Genomic DNA, 22,658 nt, shown 5'->3' on the forward strand with positions numbered 1-22,658 from the left:
GGGGGGGGGGGGGGGAGAGATCAGCTGTAGGGAGATCACAGGCAATACTAGTGACTGGTCCTTTGCCTGCCTTCTTTTGGGCACAGCTTCTAGATTGTAATTCTTCTTTACCTACTTCCTGCTTACAAAATACTCTGGGAGAAATTTATCAAAACTGGAGCAGACAGAATCTGAAGCAGCTGTGCAGGGCAACCAATCAGCTTCTCTCATCAGTTTGTTCAGCTGAACTTTGAAAAAGAGAAGCTGGTTCGCTTTAGTGGAGACCCTCAGGGCCCGTTCAAACCAGTTGCAGTGCGTTCCGGCCCCATTCTGGCCAGAACGCACTGCCTCGCATTGCGGCTGGCTCACTTTTTAGTGGGGCAGGAAGGGGCGTGGCAAGCACTATTTTGATCACACCGGACCGGACTACAGGCATATAATGTGCCTTGCGATCCCGTGCGGCCGATTGCATTGCGGCCGGAGGGCGTGGCTACGGTGCCATTCACTTCAATAGCCTGATACGCTACCTCCTGCCCCACTAAAAAGTGAGCTGGCCACAGTGCGTTATGGCCAGAATTGGGCCGGAACGCACTGCAACTGGTGTGAACGGGCCCTTAAAGGGAAGAATGGTTTTAATATTAGCGGAACATTATATGGTGTTTCCTAACAATAATATTTGTTTGTGTATACTGTGTGTGTATTTTTTGGGAAAAATAATAAAGAAATATTCTACAAAAGAAAGAGAGAAGCTGATTGGTTGCCATGGGCACCTGCTCCAGATTTTGTCTGCTCCAGTCTTGATAAATTCACCTCTCTGTCTTTAATATATATTGTGGATGTGGGGGTCAAGTTTTCCCTTATATTGAAAATAAATCTTCACTTCCTAATTCCATCCCAAAGCATCCATGACTTTTATTTGTAGTGCAAGTCAGATATTTACTGTTCATTGCCGTTCTTTGTGTTGACCTGTGCGATTTTGACTTATTATTTCACCTGGTATCAGGCAATTCTGATACTAAAGTGGCTTAGGCCTTAGAACGTTGGGATGATAAACGTAATAAAGAGCTTGTCTTTGGTGATAGTAGCTGGCATCCTGCAAGTACAATGAAGTTCAAGGTGCAGCTGGAATACAATTTCCTCTGCTCATTCGTGCACTGCCTGACAAAACAGGGCCACAGCCCTTTGCAGGAAACTTCCTCAAACTCCTTGCTTGATGTGCTATATTTGGTTACTCCATTCGAGGAGTGTATGACCTTCTCAAAGTCACTTTCGCCCCCCTCAAGAGCTCTGGAAGACAGGTTCTTTGTATAGTGTGGGACGGTTTACAATATACAGTCTCCTGATAAAGGTATCTTGTGTTTACACACTTGGCTCGTGACATTTCAGGCACCTGAAAACAAGCATATCGATGCCTGTGATGTGGTTGTAGGTTATAATGACGAAGGGAACAATGCACTTCTCTTACTTGTTCCTTTTTGGTCTGGAACAAACAATTTAAATTGTTTTGTTGTATTTGTTTGATTAAAAAAATTAGCCGTTGATCAAGTCAGAAATCTATTGCTGCCTGTCCACTCTACATTGTTTGGGGTCTATTCAAACCATTGCATTGTAACCTTGTTAAAACACGTGTTCACATTGTCGCAGAACCACAGGAGAAATAATATGAAGCTTGTAACATTAGTGCTTTGAGTTTCTTTTTGGAGAAAATCTTGCTTTGCTCACCTCATCATCTTTGCTGTTTGTGAAAATTGTGTGCTAAATTGTATTTAATGGCTACACAATAAAAATGCAATATGCTTGGTAATTGGTGCACTTTCATTCGTGTGTCCATGATTTCACGCTTTGCACAAGGCAAATGGGATCAGAAGAGAAACGCGAATAAAACGCACTTTGCTTTAAATTTTACTACACCCTGTTAAAAATGCTTTAGGTGTTTTTAGCGGAGTGCATATGTGTTTTATAACATAACACTGACAGAATTATGGATGCACCTATATTAGTATCGGTATCGGTGCAGATATCAAGTATTTGGGCGAGTACTCGCCCAAATGCTCCGATACTTACCTCTGATATCGGAAGTTCCGGTCAGCGGGAGATCTCCCTCTGACCGCAAGTGCGAGGGAGCATGTCATGACTCGCAACCAGGGTTCCTGATTGGTCAGGAAGCCACGCTGCCTTAAAACAAGTAAACCCGGCTTCCTAGCCAATTTAAGACCCCAGGAGGCAAGTCATGACGTGCCGTCCGGCCACCTGATTGGCTAGGAGGCCGGCTTCACTTGTTGCTAGGCAGCCTGGCTTCCTGACCAATTAGGAAGCCGAAACGGCAACTCATGACTCACCACCTGGCTTCCTGATTGGTCAGGAAGCCAGGCAGCAACGGCATGTGAAGCCGGTGTTCTTTTCGCTAGAACACCGGCTTCACAGGCAATCAGGAAGCCGAGCGACGGGTCATGATCCGCCACCTGACTTCCTGATATGAGCACACGGCAGCAGTACTCTGTATCGGCAAGTACCGAAAAAATAAATATTGGTACTCGATACTGAAAAAACTATATCGGCGCATCCCTAGACAGGGTCATCGAGGCTGCCATTGCTGATTTCTCTTTCTACACTTGCTAGCTACCTGGCTGTTGACTCTTGTTTCAGGGTGAATGATTCAAACATGAATGCCAATAAGTGCTTATACGTTTTCTTGGTATACATACTTATACATTGACTTGGGTGGCAGCAAATCAGGGGCAGCATAACAACCAAGCAAATTGCAATTTTAGGAGACGTTTAGCAATGGCAGCTCCCAGGTTTCTTTTAAAGAGCAAATGAAGCCCATTTTTTTTAGTTTTGGATAGAGTGGAGAGGGATTAGAACATTTCGTTTTTATTGTTGTCTGTGTCCCCATTAGTGAGATTTGCCCCCTCCTATTTGTCCTGGTGACTGTTATCACTCAAAGTGAAAGAAAATCTCACATTTTGGGTTGTCATCAAGGCAGGTATTGATGCAAAATCTTCCAATGAAGGCACTAATTGTAGTGACTCTGCTGTCTACTTGGAATTTCCTCACTTTGGAGGTATTTTCTTCTCACTTCCTGTTGTGGCTATGGGACAGATGGTAAAAAAAGGCAGACAAGGGTTATAACCTTCTCTTACTCTATCCAAAATTAAAAACAAGTTTTGTGTCAGTGGCTAGCCCAAATAGCAAACCCACCATGTCCAATTTTCTTCCTCTAGTAGACAAGTCCAGACATCACAGTTGCATGTCGCTATTCGGTGAGGGGGAACCCGGCTAGCCCACCTACAGCTCAGCGAATGAAAAAGAATAACAGTATGTGTCCTAATGCTGAACTCGCTTCTAAATTCAGGCCTTTCCTAAAATACAGAGTGGCTCCACATGCCTGTCTCATTTTAGACACATGGTTTCACTTGTCCCTGTTGCTGGTTTTATGTTGAGTTGTAAACAGTCATTGTTTGGTTAGCCTTTCCTGCTTTATTGCTTTTCTCAGAGGTCAGGGTAAGGAGGAAACCACTACGCACTCCTGACTACATCAGCAACTCCCTTTCTGCAGAATAAACACCTTCCTCTATAATTCTCTTCTCATTGTGGATGTTCACTTAACTGCTTGTGATAAAATGGGTGCAATGAGACCTGTCATGTGATTAGAATATATCCTTTTTTATTATTATCATTCACTGCGTACACCAGGAAGGGTAATTTAGAGATGTAAAAGATTATTTTGCTCTGGGTGTGCAGATGGGACTTTGCCTCTTGCGTACTGTTCTAAGTAGGATTTTGGCAGTGTTTGTTTTGTTTTTTTTCTTTTATCTTGTTAAGAGCTCAGTTTGTTGAAGAACCTTTCTGCTTATATGTGTGTTGCACCGTCAAGCCCGTGACACACTGCATGCAAAGCTGTCAGGCATAGAGGTTTGCATGCAGTGTGTGAGCTGAGCGCGGCCAGATGAATGACTGCATCTTCAGCCAATCAGCTCGTGTGTAACAACCGAATGGACTTCGCATCGTGGCGTGCGGGTTTATACGCTCTCGCAAACTGACATGCCAAATTGAAAAAGACATGACACACTGCACGCGCACCACCGCTCCACGCTGCTTCGCATGCAGTGTGTCACAGCTTTAACTCATGTACATGGGCAATCGTGTTTTGATTCTGACATCAATATGAAGCCGCTTCAAGGATATGGAATGCAGAACTTTCACTTTATCAGCTTTATTGCCATTTTACAGAACAATAGGTGTACATAGGAAAATACTTTTACATTCAGCTACGGTTCAAAAGCAAAGACAGAGTGAACAGTATCACACATTTCTGCTCATTCATTGACACAATAATGTTGGTACAAAGAGATACAGTAGGAGTGAAATGTCTCCGATAAAAGAATACAATGTCTTGTATGCTCTAAACCAGTGTTATCAAAGCAAAAGTCTAAGGTACTGGGAAAAATTAAGTGTCGCGTACCTGGATGGAGACTGAGCTATACAGGGGGTACTCTTGCACCACTAGTTCAATTCCCCTGGAGATGGTAACAGGTGAGATGGGGACTCGGGGAAGCATGAATGCCAAAGAGACGGTCTAGCGGGACCCTGCACTGGTGTGTTGACCAGGGTAGTGCAGCGACAGGAAACTGATATAGTTGGGAGCTGAAACTAATGCTGTTGGACACAAGGTGTCATGCAATGCAGAGTCAGGGCAGAACCGAGCATGTAATCAATGTCAAGTTCATACACAGAAGGATCTGATACACAGATGTGGAGCCAAATCGATGTCCAGAAGCAGGCCCAAATTGGAAGTTCAGGTGAAGTACCAAATCGGAAGTCATCAGCCAGGCTCGTTCACATGTTAGCAGAGTCACAGGAACTGATAGCGCAGGAACAAGGGAGAGCTGAAGACCTGTCCGCAATCGACTCAGTGCTCACAGCGATTTTGATTTGAAATGCTGGAACGCGCATAACATGTTAATGTCTGCGCGTAGCAATTCCGTTACGAACAGGTTTCCGCGCGTAGCAGGTTACCAGCATGTTTAAGGTACTGGGAATAATTAAACATGGTTAGCAATAGTGGATTGCTGGGGCTTAATGCAAACCCAGTTGGGCCCATTCAAAACTGACCCTACGCACCAAGCATCCCCCCTCACACATCATTGGTTAGCAACTGTAACGTTGGGTAGATTCAATATTGGAGTCCACAGTTTTAAAATTTATACATAGTGCCTTGGTGAGAGTATATTAACCTTTCACATTTTAGTATGATTTATATGGTTAATCTGTACAGATAATGATGGGGCATGTACAGACCAATGGATAAGAATAAGATTTCAACCTGAAAAAGAACTCTCAAATTTGCTGTTGTAATATTGATGTCCGTGGATATGATATCCAGCACACCAAGGCTACAAGTAGTTATATATTTGAGGATAGTCATCTGGAAGACCCTATTCATGGTAGTTATATTGTCTTCCCCGTACCTACTCAATTTGGTGCATCGCCAGAGCATTTGAAGAAAATAACCATGGTCCCTCTTAAGGTGCCCATACACTGCACGATTCTTGTACGAGAATCGCGGCAAATCCCGCTATCGTACGAGAATCGTGCAGTGTATGGAAGGCATGCGACCGTTTCTACTGTACGGTCGCGCGTCTTCCGTCGAACCACCAGGCTAGAAAACCCGCCGGGAATCATACAATTCTTGGCGAGTTAGTGGCCTGCTGGTTCGACAACTGCCGAACGGGCTGGTGTGCGCACGCACACACACAGCCCGTTTGCAGTCATCGTAAGCCCGCCCCTCATTGCAGTCATCGTAAGCCCATCCCTCATGGGGGCCGGCTTGCGATGATCGCACGTACGATCTGCCTGTCTGCCAAGATGGGCAAATCGTACGTTTTTTAAAATGCTTTACAACCCTCGCAAGACAAAAGTCTTGCGAGGGTTGTAAAGTGTATGGCCACCTTTAGACCTTGAACAAAGAGGGCTACTGATTTTACAATTTTAAACAATATTTTGGGATAAAATTGGGCTCTTATGATGACGTATGGTTGGGGCAGATTTGTCACAGATTTAAAGAAGCATTTGTACATTTTGGAGAATGAATGTGTAAATTTTTTTTTGAGGAACATTAAAAAGGGCTGTCCTTATTGGGAGTAAGTGGAAATCTCCCTGCAAGAAAAATAAAATGCTGACGTAGGCTTTACCCATATGTTAGGAGTTCGGCCTAAAGTATTTACTGGGTTTAACCAACTCCGTTTGTCTCTGGACACTTACCCATAGAAGTCTATAGGGCTCTAATGTGCAGATGCGTCCAAGACATTGAAGACTTGTGATGCTGGATAAAAGCAAATTGTATTGAGGTAAGGATGCATCTGTTTGCGTGTTTTTCTTCCAGGTCTGTGCTTTATAGCTACATTTTGTATGGGGCCCTATGATTTCTAGTTACGCTCCTTGCAGAGCCCACCTGATATCCCAAACAGACCACCTGAGAGTGACCCTGCAGAGCCCACCATAGACCTTCTTTGGTGGGCTCTGCATGGTCTCATGTGGGCTGGTCACACCCCTGCACACCTCCTATTACCTGTCAGGCTCCTCCACTGCTGGGCCCCGCCTCCTACTCCATGGCCGCTGGCAAGCCCTGCCTCTTCCGATGCCCGGTCCCCACCTCTTCCTCCGCTGGGCCCCGTCTCCTTCTCCATTGCTGACGCCGGGCCCAGCCTCCTCCTCCGCTGCTGGCTGTCACTGACTCAGCAGCGGCTGTGAGGAGGAATGCGTCACTGCACAGGTCACTGACAGGTTGTCTGTGAACTGAACAGCAGCACGTTCCTCCACACAGCCGCCAGTGAGAGCCAGCAGCCCGAGATGCCATAGCGACCCAGGCGACCCGCACACCATCAGGGGGGCTCCTTTGTTTCACGTCCTGGCCGGGACCCATAGCGGCCGCCTGGGTCACTATGGCAATAGTTTCTGTCACTGGTATGGACTTGCCTCTGTGCAGGAGGTTCCTGTACTAAAGACCAGTCACTGCAGCCTGTAGTGGGTTGAGCCTGCTGGGTCTCTCCCACAGCTCTGCGCTGGCTTTGTGGAGCACAGTGATGATGTAACTGCTACTTTTGTATTTTATATAATAATAACTGGGTTTTCAACAGCATTTGGAGCACACAAAGTTTATCTATGTCCTATGTGGCTATTAAAGAATATATATAAATGAAAGTTTTTGTGCCCAGAGTTCAGCTTTAAGTATTGTATAGAAGGAATATTGCTCTGAATTCTGTAAGCTGAAACCTGAGGGTACTGTATGCTGCTGTATGCTTAGGCAATCATTCCTTCTTGCAGTTTGCTTTATAAGAGTGATTGTCATACAATAAGAAAATGTTAGGGCCCTAATCTAAAACCAGTGCGTGAGATAAGACCGTTGCAGTAAATAAACCTTGGGACACCTTTTGCATACTTGACCTTTTGAGTGAGCAATCTGAAGGTTTTTTTCACTGATGCACAGTTCTGCCTAGATCAAGAAGATCTAATCTTATGCTGCGGTTCACTGACTGCAGGGCCGTATTGAAGATGGGACAAATACATCAAGTGAATTAAGGCATTTTTGAGGGCCTGCTTCTTCCAACACCAATGATCACAAGCACTCTGAGCATTGGTAACTAAACAGCTAATTCCGGTTTTCTGAAACAAATTCTACCATTTTGTATTACAATTTGAAACTATTACAGGTTCGCCATATCCGACATCAGAGTATTGACAAGAAGGTCTCAGTATCTGCACATGCATGTCTGTGGGAAAATGGTTTGTCATCCATCTCTGTTATCTTACCTTCCACGTTTGACCTATACTTTGTCCTTGACCATCTCTTTCCCCGTCTATGTGTATTCATTGTTCTCATTTCTTCCTCTTCATCTCCTTACATCTCTCTTCTGCTGACCTTGTGTAGGGGGAAAAGGCATAACAGAGCCATCTATTGTAAGCCGAGAGCTATATTCATACATTTTTGCTATTACTATTAAAGGGTTATTAAACCCTCGCATGTTTTTGCATATATCTACTGCTAGCAAGCAGTAGATATATGCAAAATGATAAAAAAATTTAAAAAAACGTTTTCAAAGGGGTTAATACTTACCTGTGTCTCCGCCGCGCTTCTGTCCGAACATCTGAAAATTTATTGGGGCGGGCGCATGCGCAGTTCAGATGTTCGGCCAGGAGACGAGGAGAGACACAAGGTAAGTCTATGGAGCATCGTGCACCCGCACAGACTCCTTAAGACATGAGAGAAGGAGAGGGCAGAGGAGTCAGCGCTGGATCGGAGACCCGCACCATCGCTGGAGGGACAGATGAAAAGGACAGTAAGGAAGAAGATGATTGGATTAAGAGGCATCATTTAAGGTAAGTCCTTACAGCAGGTTTGGGAAGGGGGGAAAAAGTTTGACTTTAATGTTCCTTTAAGTCCACTAGTTTGCAAAAAGTGTACAGATAAGTTTTATGAAATCTGGACATTGACGTATAGTAGGGACCTTAGATTGTAAGCTCCTTGAGGGCAGGGACTGATGTGAATGTGCAACTATGTAAAGTGCTGCGTAAATTGTCAGCGCTATATAAATACCTGTAATAAATACAAATAAATAAAATAGTACATTGGCTTATATAATGACACTTTAGGCAAACCGCCTGTCGATGGAAAAAGTAGGAGCTTTTTGGGGGGGCATACTACAGCTCGTTCTGTCCCCACAGACCCAATAAGAAACGCTTGAAAACGCACGTTTGCTGTGTTTTTGTTTGTTTTATGCGTTATCTCTCATTAACATCAATGAGCTACAATTTGCTCACAAAAACTTGCTTTTTGCCATATGCGCATAAAAACACACAGTAATGTACATAAAAGTGTGCAAAAACGCTGTTGCCTAGGTGTAAACCAGGCCTAAATGAAAACCACAATCATTGTTAGAATTTCGTTTGTTCAAAAACTATTTTCTATCCCGCTCCTTCGACCTTTTTCATCACTGAGGTCAAAAACGATAGTCAATTTGACCTCATTAACTATTAGAAAATCGGGTGAATGTTCTAAAAAATTACCGTTTTCATATGAAATTGTAGCTGTGTATACACAACTTAAATGGAAAAGATCTGGTCCTTTGGCTTTGAATCCCAATGTCTAGAAATAGTCATTCTGCAACAGCTTGATGGACCACCTCATCTGATATTTATCAGCTGCCAGATTTTTAAGTAGTAAGATTTAAAATAGGATAATTGTAACAAATCAAAAAACACAATGGGGGGAATTTATCATAACGGGAGCAGCTGTGCATGGCAGCCAATCAGCTTCTCTCTTTCAATTTCAAATCTTAACTGAACAAACTGAAGAGATAAGCTGATTGGTTGCCATGCACATATGCTCCAGATTTTGTCTGCTCCAGTTTTGATAAATTCCCTCCAATGTATTTTTTATTTGTTCTGCCTTTGATCAAATCATTGTTGTTAATGGATTCCTCACCCGTTGGCATCTCTTACAGATCCCTGCCTGTACATTCCACGTTTTGCACACATGCTGGAGTTTGGTGATAAGAATCATGAAGTTTCCATGACTGCACTGAGACTGGTCCAGAGAATGAAGAGGGATTGGATGCACACTGGTCGGCGACCGTCTGGGCTCTGTGGTGCCGGTATGGAAGATTTATAGTAACTGTTGGTTATAGATCAATGATAATTGAATCAATGAACAAGAATGTTTTTGTTTTTCTTTGGACATTATTCACCCATTGTCTGTATGAATGATGATCTATCCAACGTGATATCATTTAGTTTGCTTGTTTTATTATATAGCTAGGGCAGTGTGATGGTCTCTGGCTGGGCACCAAGTTACACAATCCTGCTCACATTTGCCTTTATTTGTTGAAATCGTATGCAACGCAAGGACACTCTAAAGCCAGTTGCTCTTTATGTGCCTTGTTCACACAACACTAGTACGTTGAGGAAAGATTTAGGCATGCTGCGTTCTTATACAGCGCAACGCACCAAATTGTGTCAACGCAACGCACCTATCAAAACAAAAAGAAGGGCAACTAAATGAGTTAAGAATATAGACTACAAAAACTAAACTTGTTCTCCTTAGAGAAGAGACGCTTAGGAGGAGACATGTTTGCAATTTACAATCTCATCAACTGGGGAATGCAGTATAGGAAATAAACTATTTATATCAAGAACTTAGAGGAAGACACGAAGGCAGAAGAAGAAATTGGACGAGATGTGGTATAATCTCAGACTGTGCAAGGTTTTTTTTTTTTTTTTACTGTCAGAGCAGTAAAAATGGGGAATTTACTTCCACAGTTAGCTTTATCAGCAGAAAACATTGACGGCGTCCAAAAAAACACTCAGATGAGTTCCTCATTATAGAATATACAGAGTTATAGGAATTGCTATTGTGCTTACGTGCACACACACACACACACACGTTAAACTGGATGGACCTTTATTCAACCTTACCTACTATGTAACTATTTATGTAAAAAAGATGTTAGTATTTCCAGCCTTGATGTCGCCTATAAAGAAAACAAACAAATGCATGTTTACACAGTAAAACGCAGCACAGTGCCTTGAAACACACGCACATGCAATGCAAAACAATGCACATGTGTTTTTGCATGTGTTTTGATGGGTATGAATAAGCTCTAAGACTGACTGGGTTTACAGGGTAGGTGCTGTGTTAAAGGCAACCTTGTTGCCGCCCCTCGTTGTGATGTTATCATGCTGCTGCAGTCTTCTGGAACCTGAGAGGGCCCAACTGCTGGACAACCAATGGGAAGTGTCCGCGTCATTCAGGCAGTGATGTGGGTACCTGAAGAAAGACCTTTCCACTCCACATTCCAGAAGATCCAAGACTTGAGGCCCAGTGCAGACCTATGCAATCCGGGACGCGCGTCCCGGCATCGCGCAGCCTGGCACAATTGCAGACAGCGATTGCCGCGTGGCCCCATTGATTTCAATGGGGTGCATCTGCGTGGCAATCGCAGAAAATAATGGCACCCACAGCGCGATCGTCGGTGATGAGCTGCTCCATGACCGTGCGTCAATCCAATTTGTATCGTACACGATTGCCATGCGGTCACAGATTGCCCAGGTGTGCACCGGCCCTGAGACTTGGCATGTCATGGAACCCCAAATTAAGCTATGTAAAGGGACTTTTAGTGGTTTTTTTTTAACCTATTGATTAGTGAGAAGGGGGTTCTTGGACATGAGCTTTTATAGTGTGTTACAGAGATATCATCCTGATCCTGTCTTCATTACCTGGTGAGTCATTGAACTGGAACAAGCTTGTAGCCATCACTTGTCCTGCATGCTTTTTCCTAAACATTGACCCATTAGATGTTAAAAACAGGGTCATGATTATATTCCCAGCATCTGCAGTTTTCAAAAACCAAGTTACAAATGGCAGCTTCCATATGCCTATCCAAATCAGAAGGAATATTCTGAAGATGAGAACCCAAATTGCTCATACCTGGAGACACAATGGAGTGTATTGGTCTTTTACAAAGCCAAAGAAAGGGTCATCTGTTATTTTCTAGGGTGCTTTCTAGTTTTCAGTTTTTGCCAGGAGCTCAGGAGGACAAATTCACTGCACCTGACCCCAATTCAAGGACTGGTAAGCTGCAATATAGTATTTTTATGGTTTTTGAGCTTAGATGCGCTTTAAAAGGGAATGTTCACTTTCTAATATTGAATGGATACTTGGTTAAATAGCCTGCTGGGTTCTCCTGGAGACATCAAGGGTGGCATATCTACTTTTTACTTCACCATTCTGTCTCACCACTGAGCTTATTAAAAGAGGTCACCCTTCAGTTGCTGGTGTTATTTCATAATTCATAGAGAATAATTAATTAATAGACAATAATTAAATCGTAGTGAGTCACAGAGAATCAGCATGGGGTCCCATCAGATAGATTGTGTAAGTATAGGATCAATATAGAGCCCAGTTCTTTCCAGTATATTAATTAGGATATGATGAGGGTGATTTTGTTGGGACGACATACGTATGTAGAATTACTAAAACTCTGCAGAGTTCTGGAGTCTTGACAAAATTGTAACACAGTTAGTTATGTTAAATACAGAATATCATTGGAGAAAACTGAGCAAGGAAAAGACTTTAGAATACAGTTAAGAATGGGCTGCTTAGCAGTCTCGGACCATCCTAGCCAGCTTGTTCTTAGACCAATGTCTAGAATGTCTCTCCCCTCTGCTGCAGTGGTCTAAGGATTCCGGTGTCATCACGCTCTATACACTGTGCAGAGACATGAGGATGCCAGGAGCAGTCCATCTGTGCAGCAGAGGTGGAGACACGCTTCATTTGATCACAGAAGCAGGGAGCCAGCTCGAATGGTCAGGTGAGTATAACTTTTTCTTTTTTTTAGCACCTAGACAAAAATGAGCACTTAACCCCTGCAGTGCATGGGTAGCCCCAATGCAAGGGTTAATAAAATTGTTACACAAACAATTTGCCACAATGTCGCGTCAGAAGGGGAATAAAGTAAAACTTTGAGCTTCAGGGCCTTATTCACACTGGAATCGGCCGGCACGTACAGCTCCGTGCTGTGTGCACGGCCGCATCGAGCAGCTCCCGGGAAGGACAGGTGCTGCGTGTGATTAGTACGCAGCCCCCGTCCTTCTCTATGGGACTGCGAGGCCGTACGCCCCCCCTACGCTCACCCGCCCTGCACATCCGTGCTGGTGAGCATACTCGTACGCTGACAGGATGGATTCTGTCTGCGTGTGTGCCAGGAAACACACACCCCAATGGACCTGCACTTGAGGTGAGCGTAGGGGGGCATACGGCCGCGTAGTCCCATAGGGAAGGACAGGGGCTGCGTACTAATCACGTGCAGCACCTGTCCTTCCCGGGAGCTGCCCGATACGGCCTTGCACGGAGCTGTACATGCCGGCCGATTCCAGTGTGAAGGAGGCCTTACCATTCCAATATGTTACATAAAAGTCGCACTGATGTGATATTTCAATCACATCAGGTAGACTATGTTGATTATATATCAGGGTAAATACATGAAAGGCCGCAAATTACATAAACATTGCTTTGGTAAAAATTACAGGAAATGCATTTTTTTTCCTATTTGTTCCCACCCAAAAATCAAGGAAATAAAAATATATGTATGTAGATTCAAACCAAAAGATATAATGAAGATAAAAAATATAGTTAATGAAGATAAAAGATATAGTGCAAAACCAAGACTGCGCTAACAAGATGTGTGTGCATCAATAAAATTATCACTTTCTGAAGATTGAACCATGGTGTGCTGGTGATTATATTTTACTACTTGAATCTGAAGCGGCGCCATCCGCAGTCACTACAGAACCCACCGCAAGGGATATACCAGTAAGAAGTGCAGCAGGAATTCTCCTGTATCCTGAGCTAACATAGGGATGCTTTAATTTTTTCCATTACATTTGCAGGCTGTTCTTCCTCCTTAACAGTAAATCTTTCACTGCTCAGGGTAGCGGTCTTCCTTAGAACTGTATAGTGGCTGTTCCATTGCTCAGACTGTGCTTCTTCTGCAGTAGATCTGTACAGTGGCTGCGCCTCATCAATTTTTCTTTTCTGTAGCTGGAAAATCCACATGGATATGCTGAATTCCTTGGAATCCAGGGAATTCCCTGGAAAATTCAAAACGTCAAGTGCCTTCCTGCCCTCACCATTTGTCTCAGTTCTCATCATTTTGTCTCCAGATAATTTCACTTTCTGACACAGCAAGCTTATTAAAGTTTGTCTTCTGAGAGGGAGGAAATGACCTTTCTGAAATGACCTATTCAGTGTCCATTATAGCCGTGCAGAGGCCGAGATCATCTGATGAGATAATTTCGCTGAGAAATATAATTGTCATAAAGCACGCTTGCAAATGAATCGTCATTTTTCCGGCAGTTTAACTGCCGCGCTAATATGCAATGCATCATTGGATCCTGCATGCTTTCTGCGAATGTGTTTTTTCTCCGTAGTCTAATGGAGAAGAGCGAAAAACATTAGGTGTTGAGATGATTATAGATTGCACATTATTTATGATACATGGCCTCCATCTGCTCTGTATTGTAGACTGGAATAGCAATTCTCCCAGAGTCCTTTGCTCCTGACTGTAGCCCATTTATTCTACACAGTCTGTGTTTTCACAAGGGCTTGAACGGATCCTAATGGACCTTAAGCTTCCAAATATACTGCTATAAAACAGGGCTTTGTACACACACAGAAAAGCATTTACTGTTCGCAAAACAATTTTGCTTGTAAGAATAATGTTTAACTACAGCCACCTACTGCATAGTTACAGAAGCTATGAGAGGAATAACTAGACTGTATAATGGAGGCACTATGACTTGGAAATGTACATGTGAGATTTCCTAGTACAAATTAGTTATTTTTTTTTTTTTTTATCATATTTTTGTTGCTTCAGTCTTATAGTTTATTTTAAATTAGTACTCATTTTAAAAGCCTTTCTCTAAGTTGGAAAAAAATATTCTCTCTCCCCTCACTTTTGTCATTGTGACACCAGGGCCAGAAATAAGGGGACGGGATGTCACTGAGACAGTATGGCCCAAGCGGGGGAAAATAAATCCTTTCCGTTTTCATTATATATTTTCGATCCAATGGTCATTGGGTCTCTGTGTTTCTCTATGCAGTACAAGCAGATCATGACTTGTGTAGGAGGCCGGAGTGGCACGATACGCTGAAAACATTGCAGCACCCTCCCTCAGTGCTCCTCTTAAGAACTTCCAGCCCTGATACATGCAATGGGCTGGATCTTAGAAGAAGTTATTAAAATATCAAAATGCCATGATGGGTGGATGTCAATCTGGAGGGGTGAGTGTTCCTAGGCATTTGCATGCTGACCACCATAGGTAACACCCACATGTTATGCTGAGCATCTATGATTGAAAGTACTGAAAGCAAATAATGGGGCGTGTCAGGGACAGTCAGGCTGGTGAGGGAAGAGCTAGATGACGTCTTCCAGCCAGGAAATAAGGTGGGCTCTGACTTGCTGCAGCTTCTTATGCACACTGAGAAGCTTACAATGAGCAGTGAGATCAGAGGAAGCGATTTCAGTAGAGAGGAGCCTGTACAACTGTGCAAGACTGATGGTACAACTGGATTTTGGCTTTAAAGAAATGGTTATCCTGGAGTCCTCCCCATCACTTGGGCAGGAAGAGGTCATTGATCTCCCCGACAGCGACGCAAGCAGCAATGAAAACATTTTGTTCTGGCAGAATGAAACTTCCACCTTGTGTATCTCTGGATCTGATATTTTTTATGTGATGATTTTGATATAGTTTTCACTGCTTTTTGTTCATATGGTCAATTTGGATTGCATGGGTTTGCAAAAGGTTTACTTTAAATACACAATAAAAGACTAAAATGAAGCAATATCCCTTTGTATTTCACCTCTAAGAGAGACACAATGGGTAGTGGATGAAGAATGTTTCTGTGACCTTGTAGAGGTAAATCTACGTTCTTCAGATGCAAGTTCCCGATGTGTAGGTGTGATTTGTTGTGTTTTGAAACCCAGTATATATTGCAGAGCTTAATAAAAAGCGAGCATTACCTTTACAGCACAATTTTTTAGACATCTTTATATGTCTTTCATCGCCCTCTATAAACTTGTACCATATCAAGGGACAAGAGTGATATAGGGCCCCGAGCTGCTAAGACCCGGTTTTTCATTGCTGTAGGCTTCACTCCATTGAAGCAAATGAAAGGTTTACAGCAATTACCACAGCTCACAAAGTAAAAGCGGAGTTTGTAAACCTGGGTTGAGATGGTGCATGCACTCTATACTGTCTATAATACCAAACAGCTGTTAGGAGTCCTTGAATGATACTGCAGTCGCATTCCTGGAATTGTCGGGCATGGATAATCTACACACCTGTGTCACTGACTGTGGCTTTTCCATCTCTCTTTACAGCTCTTCTGGTTGCATCCAGGATGCATGATTTCCGACGCACCATTAAAGAAGTCATACGAGTGGTGAAAGTTTGTGAATCGACACTGCGGAAGAGGTATGGACATTAAATGTGTTTGGCTAAACCTGGAGTTATTTCAAGCAAAGCTGCTTTAAAACAACACTATGCTCACACATTAAATAATACAATTAAGTTCTGATATATAAGCAATGAATACTGAACTAGCTCAATTCTTAATTCTTCACCTTTATCTATTTAAAAAAATTGTTTATTTCTCCTGTCTTGCAGCTTCCTGCCAGAGGGTGTCTACTTTTCTTCTCCATGGTCCCTATGGACGCTGAAAAGTAGCCACCCTCTGTGCTCGCTGCCGCAGAGGACTACAATAAGACATGAGGATGCATGAAGCGCCCTCACGTCTCCTCTACTGATTCCTCCTCTCTACTTCGTATTCTCCCTCAAAACCCTCCCATTTAGATTCTTTTGCTAGATAAGGTTTTCTAATGTTTTCATAGCTGGTACAAATCATATTAGTTCACTCACGTACAGGTATGGTAAGGAGAGAAGATGGAGGAACCGACATGTTAGAGCAGTGGTTCTCAACCTGTGTAACCTCAGGACCCACATTTGTCCTTGGAATGCATGGAATTAGGGTAACGTGCGTTCCTGTGCGGGCATACGAGCTGTGGGTGGGAGGTGCATTTGGGGTACCATTCAAATGAATGGCAACGCAACACACCTCGCGCACCAGAATGCAAGGTTGGTGCGATTGCATGGTACTATGTGATTAACTAGTGTTAATGGCCCTCAAAAACACTGCCATACATACACAGCCTCACACACTCATACATTCTAATACACACACCAAAAATGTTTAAATTTTTTTAAGATCCACCCAGTCTCCCTACCTTACAAGAACTGGAGTGGATCCAGTGTGGGCTGCTGTGCTGTGAAGGGGCTCCATCCATATGTGCATTGCTTGTACAGCTCCCTTGCACGTCCCGTAGAAGTGGCGGGAGCCAGAATGTGACGTCACTCCGGTCCAAGCACCTCTATAGGACATGTGAGGGAGCTGTAAGCAATGGATGGAGCTCCCTCGGTACCATAGCCCCATCTCCTCCCACGTCAAGCTGACACTCGGTGCCAGGCAGCATATCTTGAATGGCTGCTTGGCAGGAGAACTGACACTGCTGCGGTAAGGCACCTAGAAAAGTGAAAGGCATGTGGCGACTCACTGAACATGGGGTTGCGACCCACTTTTGGGTCAGGACCCACCAGTTGAGAATCAAGTGTGTTATATTTGCGCATGCGCACTGGGACCACTCTGCACGATGCATTAGGTGAAATGTAGTCAGAGACAGCGGGGCGCGCTGACAGGATAAGCGTGCCCTGCTGTAAGATCCAAGTCGGAAGTGTAGGGAGAACTGGCAACCCATGGGAACACGCAGAAGTCTTTTTAAATGAGGAAATAAACAGTAATATTGTAATTTAAAAATATAAACAAAAGCGCCATTTGTGAAATCGCTATGTGCAGCTTACTATAAGTAGAAACAATGTGTCACTTTAAGGGACAATGTCACGTAGCCCTTTACAAACGAACCCAAACTACATATCCCTGCTCACAGACCACCACCTCCCCTTTCTAACCCCCCATCCCCAGATATTTTTATTTTTTTAACCACAACACCATATTCTTACTCTTTCCCTGCACTCTTATAGCTGGTCCTGTGATGTCACAGGTCCTTCCTCTTCCTAAAGGGACTAAAAAATACTGGTTCTGATCTGCAAATTTTGACTTTTTGTCATAAATCCTTACCTCCATCTCTAACCTCTCCCCACTGGCTGCTGATGTATGCATATAGCAGTTTGTCACATAATGGATTAAGATGTCTTTGACATGTGATCAGTCGGCAATCTGGCTTCACCTCCTCCCTGGTGTGAGAGGCAAGATGGCAATGCCCAATGAAGAAATAACACAGAGTTACTGGGGACAGACGGGAGAAGAGTTTTTGTTCACTGTTTATGTACCAATGAGATGATTATAAGCTGGAAAGTTTATACTTGGCAGCAGTTTCTTTAAACGTTGGCAAAGTAAAGCATTGCTTTAAATACCAGTTTTAAATGAACACTCCCCAAGCAAACAATAGCAGGGTCCTGGAATCTTACATTCCGACTCTTGAACAAGCCATATAAAATTCTGTGGTTTATGCCAAAGTTAAAATGATCGGCAATTGTTAAAGCGGCAGTACTGATTTATAAGAATGATTGGTCCCCGTGCATTGAACACCATTTCCAAAGCAACCTCAATCAGTGATTTCTCAGAACTATGGCAACTCTGAGCCAAAGCCTGCTCCTTAATCCTATTGCCTCTCTTCTCCTTTCATCTTTTTTTAATTTTTTACATTTTTCTAGTTTCTCATTTCTTCTGTGTGGCTTGCAGCTATCAATTACGTCAGGTCATAATTTTTTTACACAGCTCCCAAACTATTTTCACACCATGGTGTCATCACTGTCTTCAGCTGAGAAACCAGCTTTGTTGAATTGCACATAATTCTCAGCTGTCTGTGTCACTGAAGGTCTGTATGATGTTTGACTTAAAGGAGAACTATGAGGTGAGTGCTTTTCACTCACCTCATAGTTGTAGCCGACCTGTCACAGGTCGGCTCAGTAGATCGGGAAGTGAGCGAACACATACCGGCGTTCGCTCACCTCTCGATCCTGTCACAGCTCTCTGCCGTGACAGGGGAGGGGCTGGATTCCCCCCTCCCCGCTCTGATCCTCCAGCGCTGACTGGCAGAGCGGACGGGGGAGTGGGCGGGTGCAGCTGGCTCTGCCTCTAGATGAGGAGAACCAGCTGTCACTCACGCAGCTGGGCGGATCCAGACATAATTGTCAGGATCCGCTTCAGCTGCGGCGTCTCAGCGAGCTGTAGCTCGCGGTATACTGAGCTTAGGGTGACGGGAGGACGCTAGTTTGTGTCCTCCCGTTACCCTAAGGAGAACTATGGGGAAAAGCCTTAACCCCATAGTTCTCCTTTAACACCACTGAATCTGTCTATGGTAGGTGGTCAGTATCAATCTGTACACCAGCACACCCGACCCTTGCTTTCCCTTATGTTCTTAGCAGATTTCACGCCTAATATATGCTGCCTTTTAAAAGCCGTGTGGGGCTCACCATACCCTGCACACCGTTTGGCCCTTTTTCCCTAAGGCTGGGTTCACACCTAGACGGCACCGTTTTAATGCGCGTTTGTATGCGTGATAACTGCATGCTGTTATTTGCGCATTGTGCACATTTGTATGCGCGTTGTAACGTGCGTACATCAAGATTCGCAATTTGATTGGCAGCTCATAAACCATTGTGGGCAATGGAAGAATGCGCTGTGAGGTTTGGGGAAGATCGCACAAATGGTGAGCACTTAAGGACCAGTCTCTGAGCCATTTTAACAGAAAAAGGACAGTCTTTTATTTTCCTCCATAACAGAAAAGAGCTTTACTTCAACAGTACAACATACAGTGTGCTTGTAAAACAGATCGTCTCACCATTCTCAGATTGTCCTGTTCAGTGGCTCTCTCAACCTTCCAGCCTCCCAGGCTGTTCCTCATGTGCCTCCAGCACACACCAAACTTGGCTTGGCCTGTGTGTGCCTCCAGCACACACAGCCACCTGGCTCCCCTCTGGGTGGAGTCCTCCTGACTCCTGAACACCTATGTTCCTCTTCCCAGCTGGGGCCCAGAACATTAGCCAGCACCCTTACCATAAGTGCTGTGCACAGGTATGCAATTAGGTGCTGGCCACTACTAAACAATGGACCCAGGAATGGAGATTTCATCCCTCCCAAGTCCCTTCAAAATCTCCCAGTTCCAGGATCCCATACAAATCCAGAAAACTCGGAGAGAACTGCAAAGCCAGTTCTTTCCCAGCAAAATCATTTGTTTCCTGGAACCACTCAGCCCCTCTAGCTGAGAGTCCTGGGTGACTACAACCCCTAGTTCTACGGTGGGATTGCCACACAATCCCATAGCGCATATAGATGCGCCAAAACGCTCACGAAAATGTGCAGCATGCATATTTTGCACGTTTTTGGGCATTTCCAATTAAGTCTATGGGGCAAAAGAAGCTTCTGTATCTTTTCAAGCGTTTGGCATTTTTCTGCTCAGGTGTGAACCAGGGACATTAAAAATCATGGGATTTCTTGTGTTGGGCAGGTAAAAGCGCTTTTCGAACTGCTCAAAAACTCCTAGGTATGAACCAGGGCTACGAGGTGCACCACTAGGTGTCATTTAACCTGGAAAGGGAGCAGTGCGCCAGAGATGGAGTGGATGTAGCAGCTGGAACCCTGTTTTTTAATCTTTTAAAAGTGCAGGGGACTGACATTTTTATTTTCTACCCAAGCTGGAGTTGGGTTATAAGTGTAGTGTTGGGCAAGTATGGTATAATGTACTATCAATTAGTCAATACACTCAAAATTACCGTTCTCTCTCTCCCTGCCTCCCCCCTCGGTTTTTCAGCAGTCACATGACTGCTCCCTTTCAATTTGGTGGTGGTGGGGGCAACATTACTTCTGGTTATGTTTGCCAGTGTTCTATACTTCAGGTTCTACAAATCAGCAAAGAGGAGAGGTAGGGCTGGTCATGATGCTGCAGATATGGCAGGACCAACTTCTTGCTCAGCTCACAGTGACAATGTTGGGGAAAGAGGCTGCGTCATGACATACCACTGTTATTTTATGTCTGCAGCAGCAAAAGGGTTACAACACCGGATAAAAACCTAACATGGTGAGGGGTTAGAACCCCTTTCAGGTTTTTTCATTGCCGTCTACACCCTCTCTATTTTTTCCAGTGACCATTGACACCTTCATTAGAATGTGATGGGAAATCCAACATTTTGAGTTTTTACCAGAACAGGAAAATAAGAGAATGTGTGGACACTTGTGTCGGTGACAAGAAAAAGAGGATTTTCCTAACTTTGGAGAGATTTCCTCTCACTTCCTGTTTTGAAGACAGGACAGGAAGTGAAGGGAAAGCTCTCTAATAAAACACAGATGGCAAAAAAATAAAACTGGCAGGGGTTCTGGTGATCCTTCTAGTAAAATTGCTTCTGGGCCACTTCCTGAGAAAGAGTGACAACATTGCAAGGTGCCAGTAGAAATATCCGATGTTGTAACCCTTTTCTAGGCAGATGCAGGAATATGGGCAGCTCTACCACATTTAACCAGAGGGAGGACGGCTGGACGCGGTATGAGGTGATTTTAATGCAGTTTGAAGTCTAGCCGTCCTTCCCTATCTCGCCTAACTGAAACTCTGTACCTCAGTACGAGCTCTGCCTGGGAGAGAACATGAAGAAGCCTGAGCTTTGTGGCTGGGATCGAGTGATCACACTTGCAATGTTTCCAGGCTTGAATGCAAATATTAAAGAAATGCATATTTTTATAAATATTATTAATTATGCATTTCTTTAATTTTTGCAAATGGAGAATTTATCCTTTAAGGCACATGTGTCAAACTCAAGGCCCAGGGGCGAATCCGACCCACCAGGCCATTTCCTAGACTTCTACTTTCAGATCTAGTTATTTAATTATTACTAAAACCAGTGATAATCGAACGCAGAGGCAATTATGATAAAGATAAGATACATTTATATAGTCTTACAGATAGCGTTAATGGCAACCATAATGTTGATGCGGCCCACGATTAAATTGAGTTTGACACCCCTGCTTTGAGGGAAAGGGACTTGACACTGCTGAGGTTTTACAATTACATTTTTTTACATTGAGTTTGCATACACTTTAACTGTGGTTTGGCACAAGCACAATAAAAGTCTTTGAAGGGGAGCTAGTAATGAAAAGCAAGAATCTGGCTGCTCTGAGTAACACATCTTGTTTCATCCAACTGTATTTGGAATATACCTGCTAATTTCTGAACATCTTTGCCCATGTAAAGGTGATACTGGTCTGGAACATGATGCTGACCTAATTTACACTGTATCACTTCAAAATTTACACTAGCGATTGCCAGGCATGAAAACAGCCCAGACGTCCAATAAACAAAGGAGTTGTTTATTTCCAAACTGGCAGAAGGCACCATCTGAATCCTTGCCATCCATCTAAGGACTGAACATAAGAGATGATCTGCCCTAGATGCTTCCTCCAGTGGGGTGTCTGCCGTAGGATAACTCCGACGCCTTTCGTTTTTTTTCATGTGCGCCTGCATGCTGTGCTGCAAAAAGGCCACATTTTAAAGCCTTTGAATCCTCCTGGAAATAAAAGATTAAAAGTGAAATGTAACGAGTCTGAGTCCTTCTACCAGCCGGCTCCCTGCAGAGGTGAGTATGAAATTACTGCAGCCATTGGGCTTAAATGCGCTTCCAGCATCACCTGATCTCTGGGGGTCTTGCAAGTGCTCCTTCATCCCATGCAGGTTTATGTCCTGAGGTTTTAAAGGCTATATGTGTCAATCAAATCAACCAGCTATTACGACTTATGAGCTTGATGATAAAGATTAACAAAAGATATGTATTTACAATGAACAACAATAGCTTCTTTTTAGAATCCGCTTACCGTATTTGATTGCACATTTGTAAAAAAGAATACATGCAAGCATGTAACGCAGGCCATACATCAATTGGTTTTGACCAGGAACCCGTTGAACTTAATGGGGGACGTGCTGCAAATGCGGTAAAACAAACATGCACGAATGCGATGCGTGTTTCCACTACTCTTAGGTGTGAATGGGGACTCATTGTTC

The 22,658-nt window shown here is 43.8% G+C and overlaps 1 protein-coding gene across 1 annotated transcript in view; it reads left to right on the top strand.

Moving 5' to 3' along the window:
- BRF1 (BRF1, RNA polymerase III transcription initiation factor 90 kDa subunit) overlaps window positions 1-22,658 on the top strand; it is a 295,119-nt gene that overhangs the window by 164,098 nt on the left and 108,363 nt on the right. Inside the window, exons 6-7 of the mRNA XM_018556478.1 lie at window positions 9,483-9,632; window positions 15,918-16,011. Coding sequence (XP_018411980.1) covers window positions 9,483-9,632; window positions 15,918-16,011 — 244 coding nt within the window. The remainder of the gene's footprint in view (window positions 1-9,482; window positions 9,633-15,917; window positions 16,012-22,658) is intronic.

The sequence above is a fragment of the Nanorana parkeri genome, unplaced genomic scaffold, assembly GCF_000935625.1.
Source record: "Nanorana parkeri isolate BGI_ZX_2015 unplaced genomic scaffold, ASM93562v1 scaffold12, whole genome shotgun sequence".
In the NCBI taxonomy this organism is placed as follows: domain Eukaryota; kingdom Metazoa; phylum Chordata; class Amphibia; order Anura; family Dicroglossidae; genus Nanorana; species Nanorana parkeri.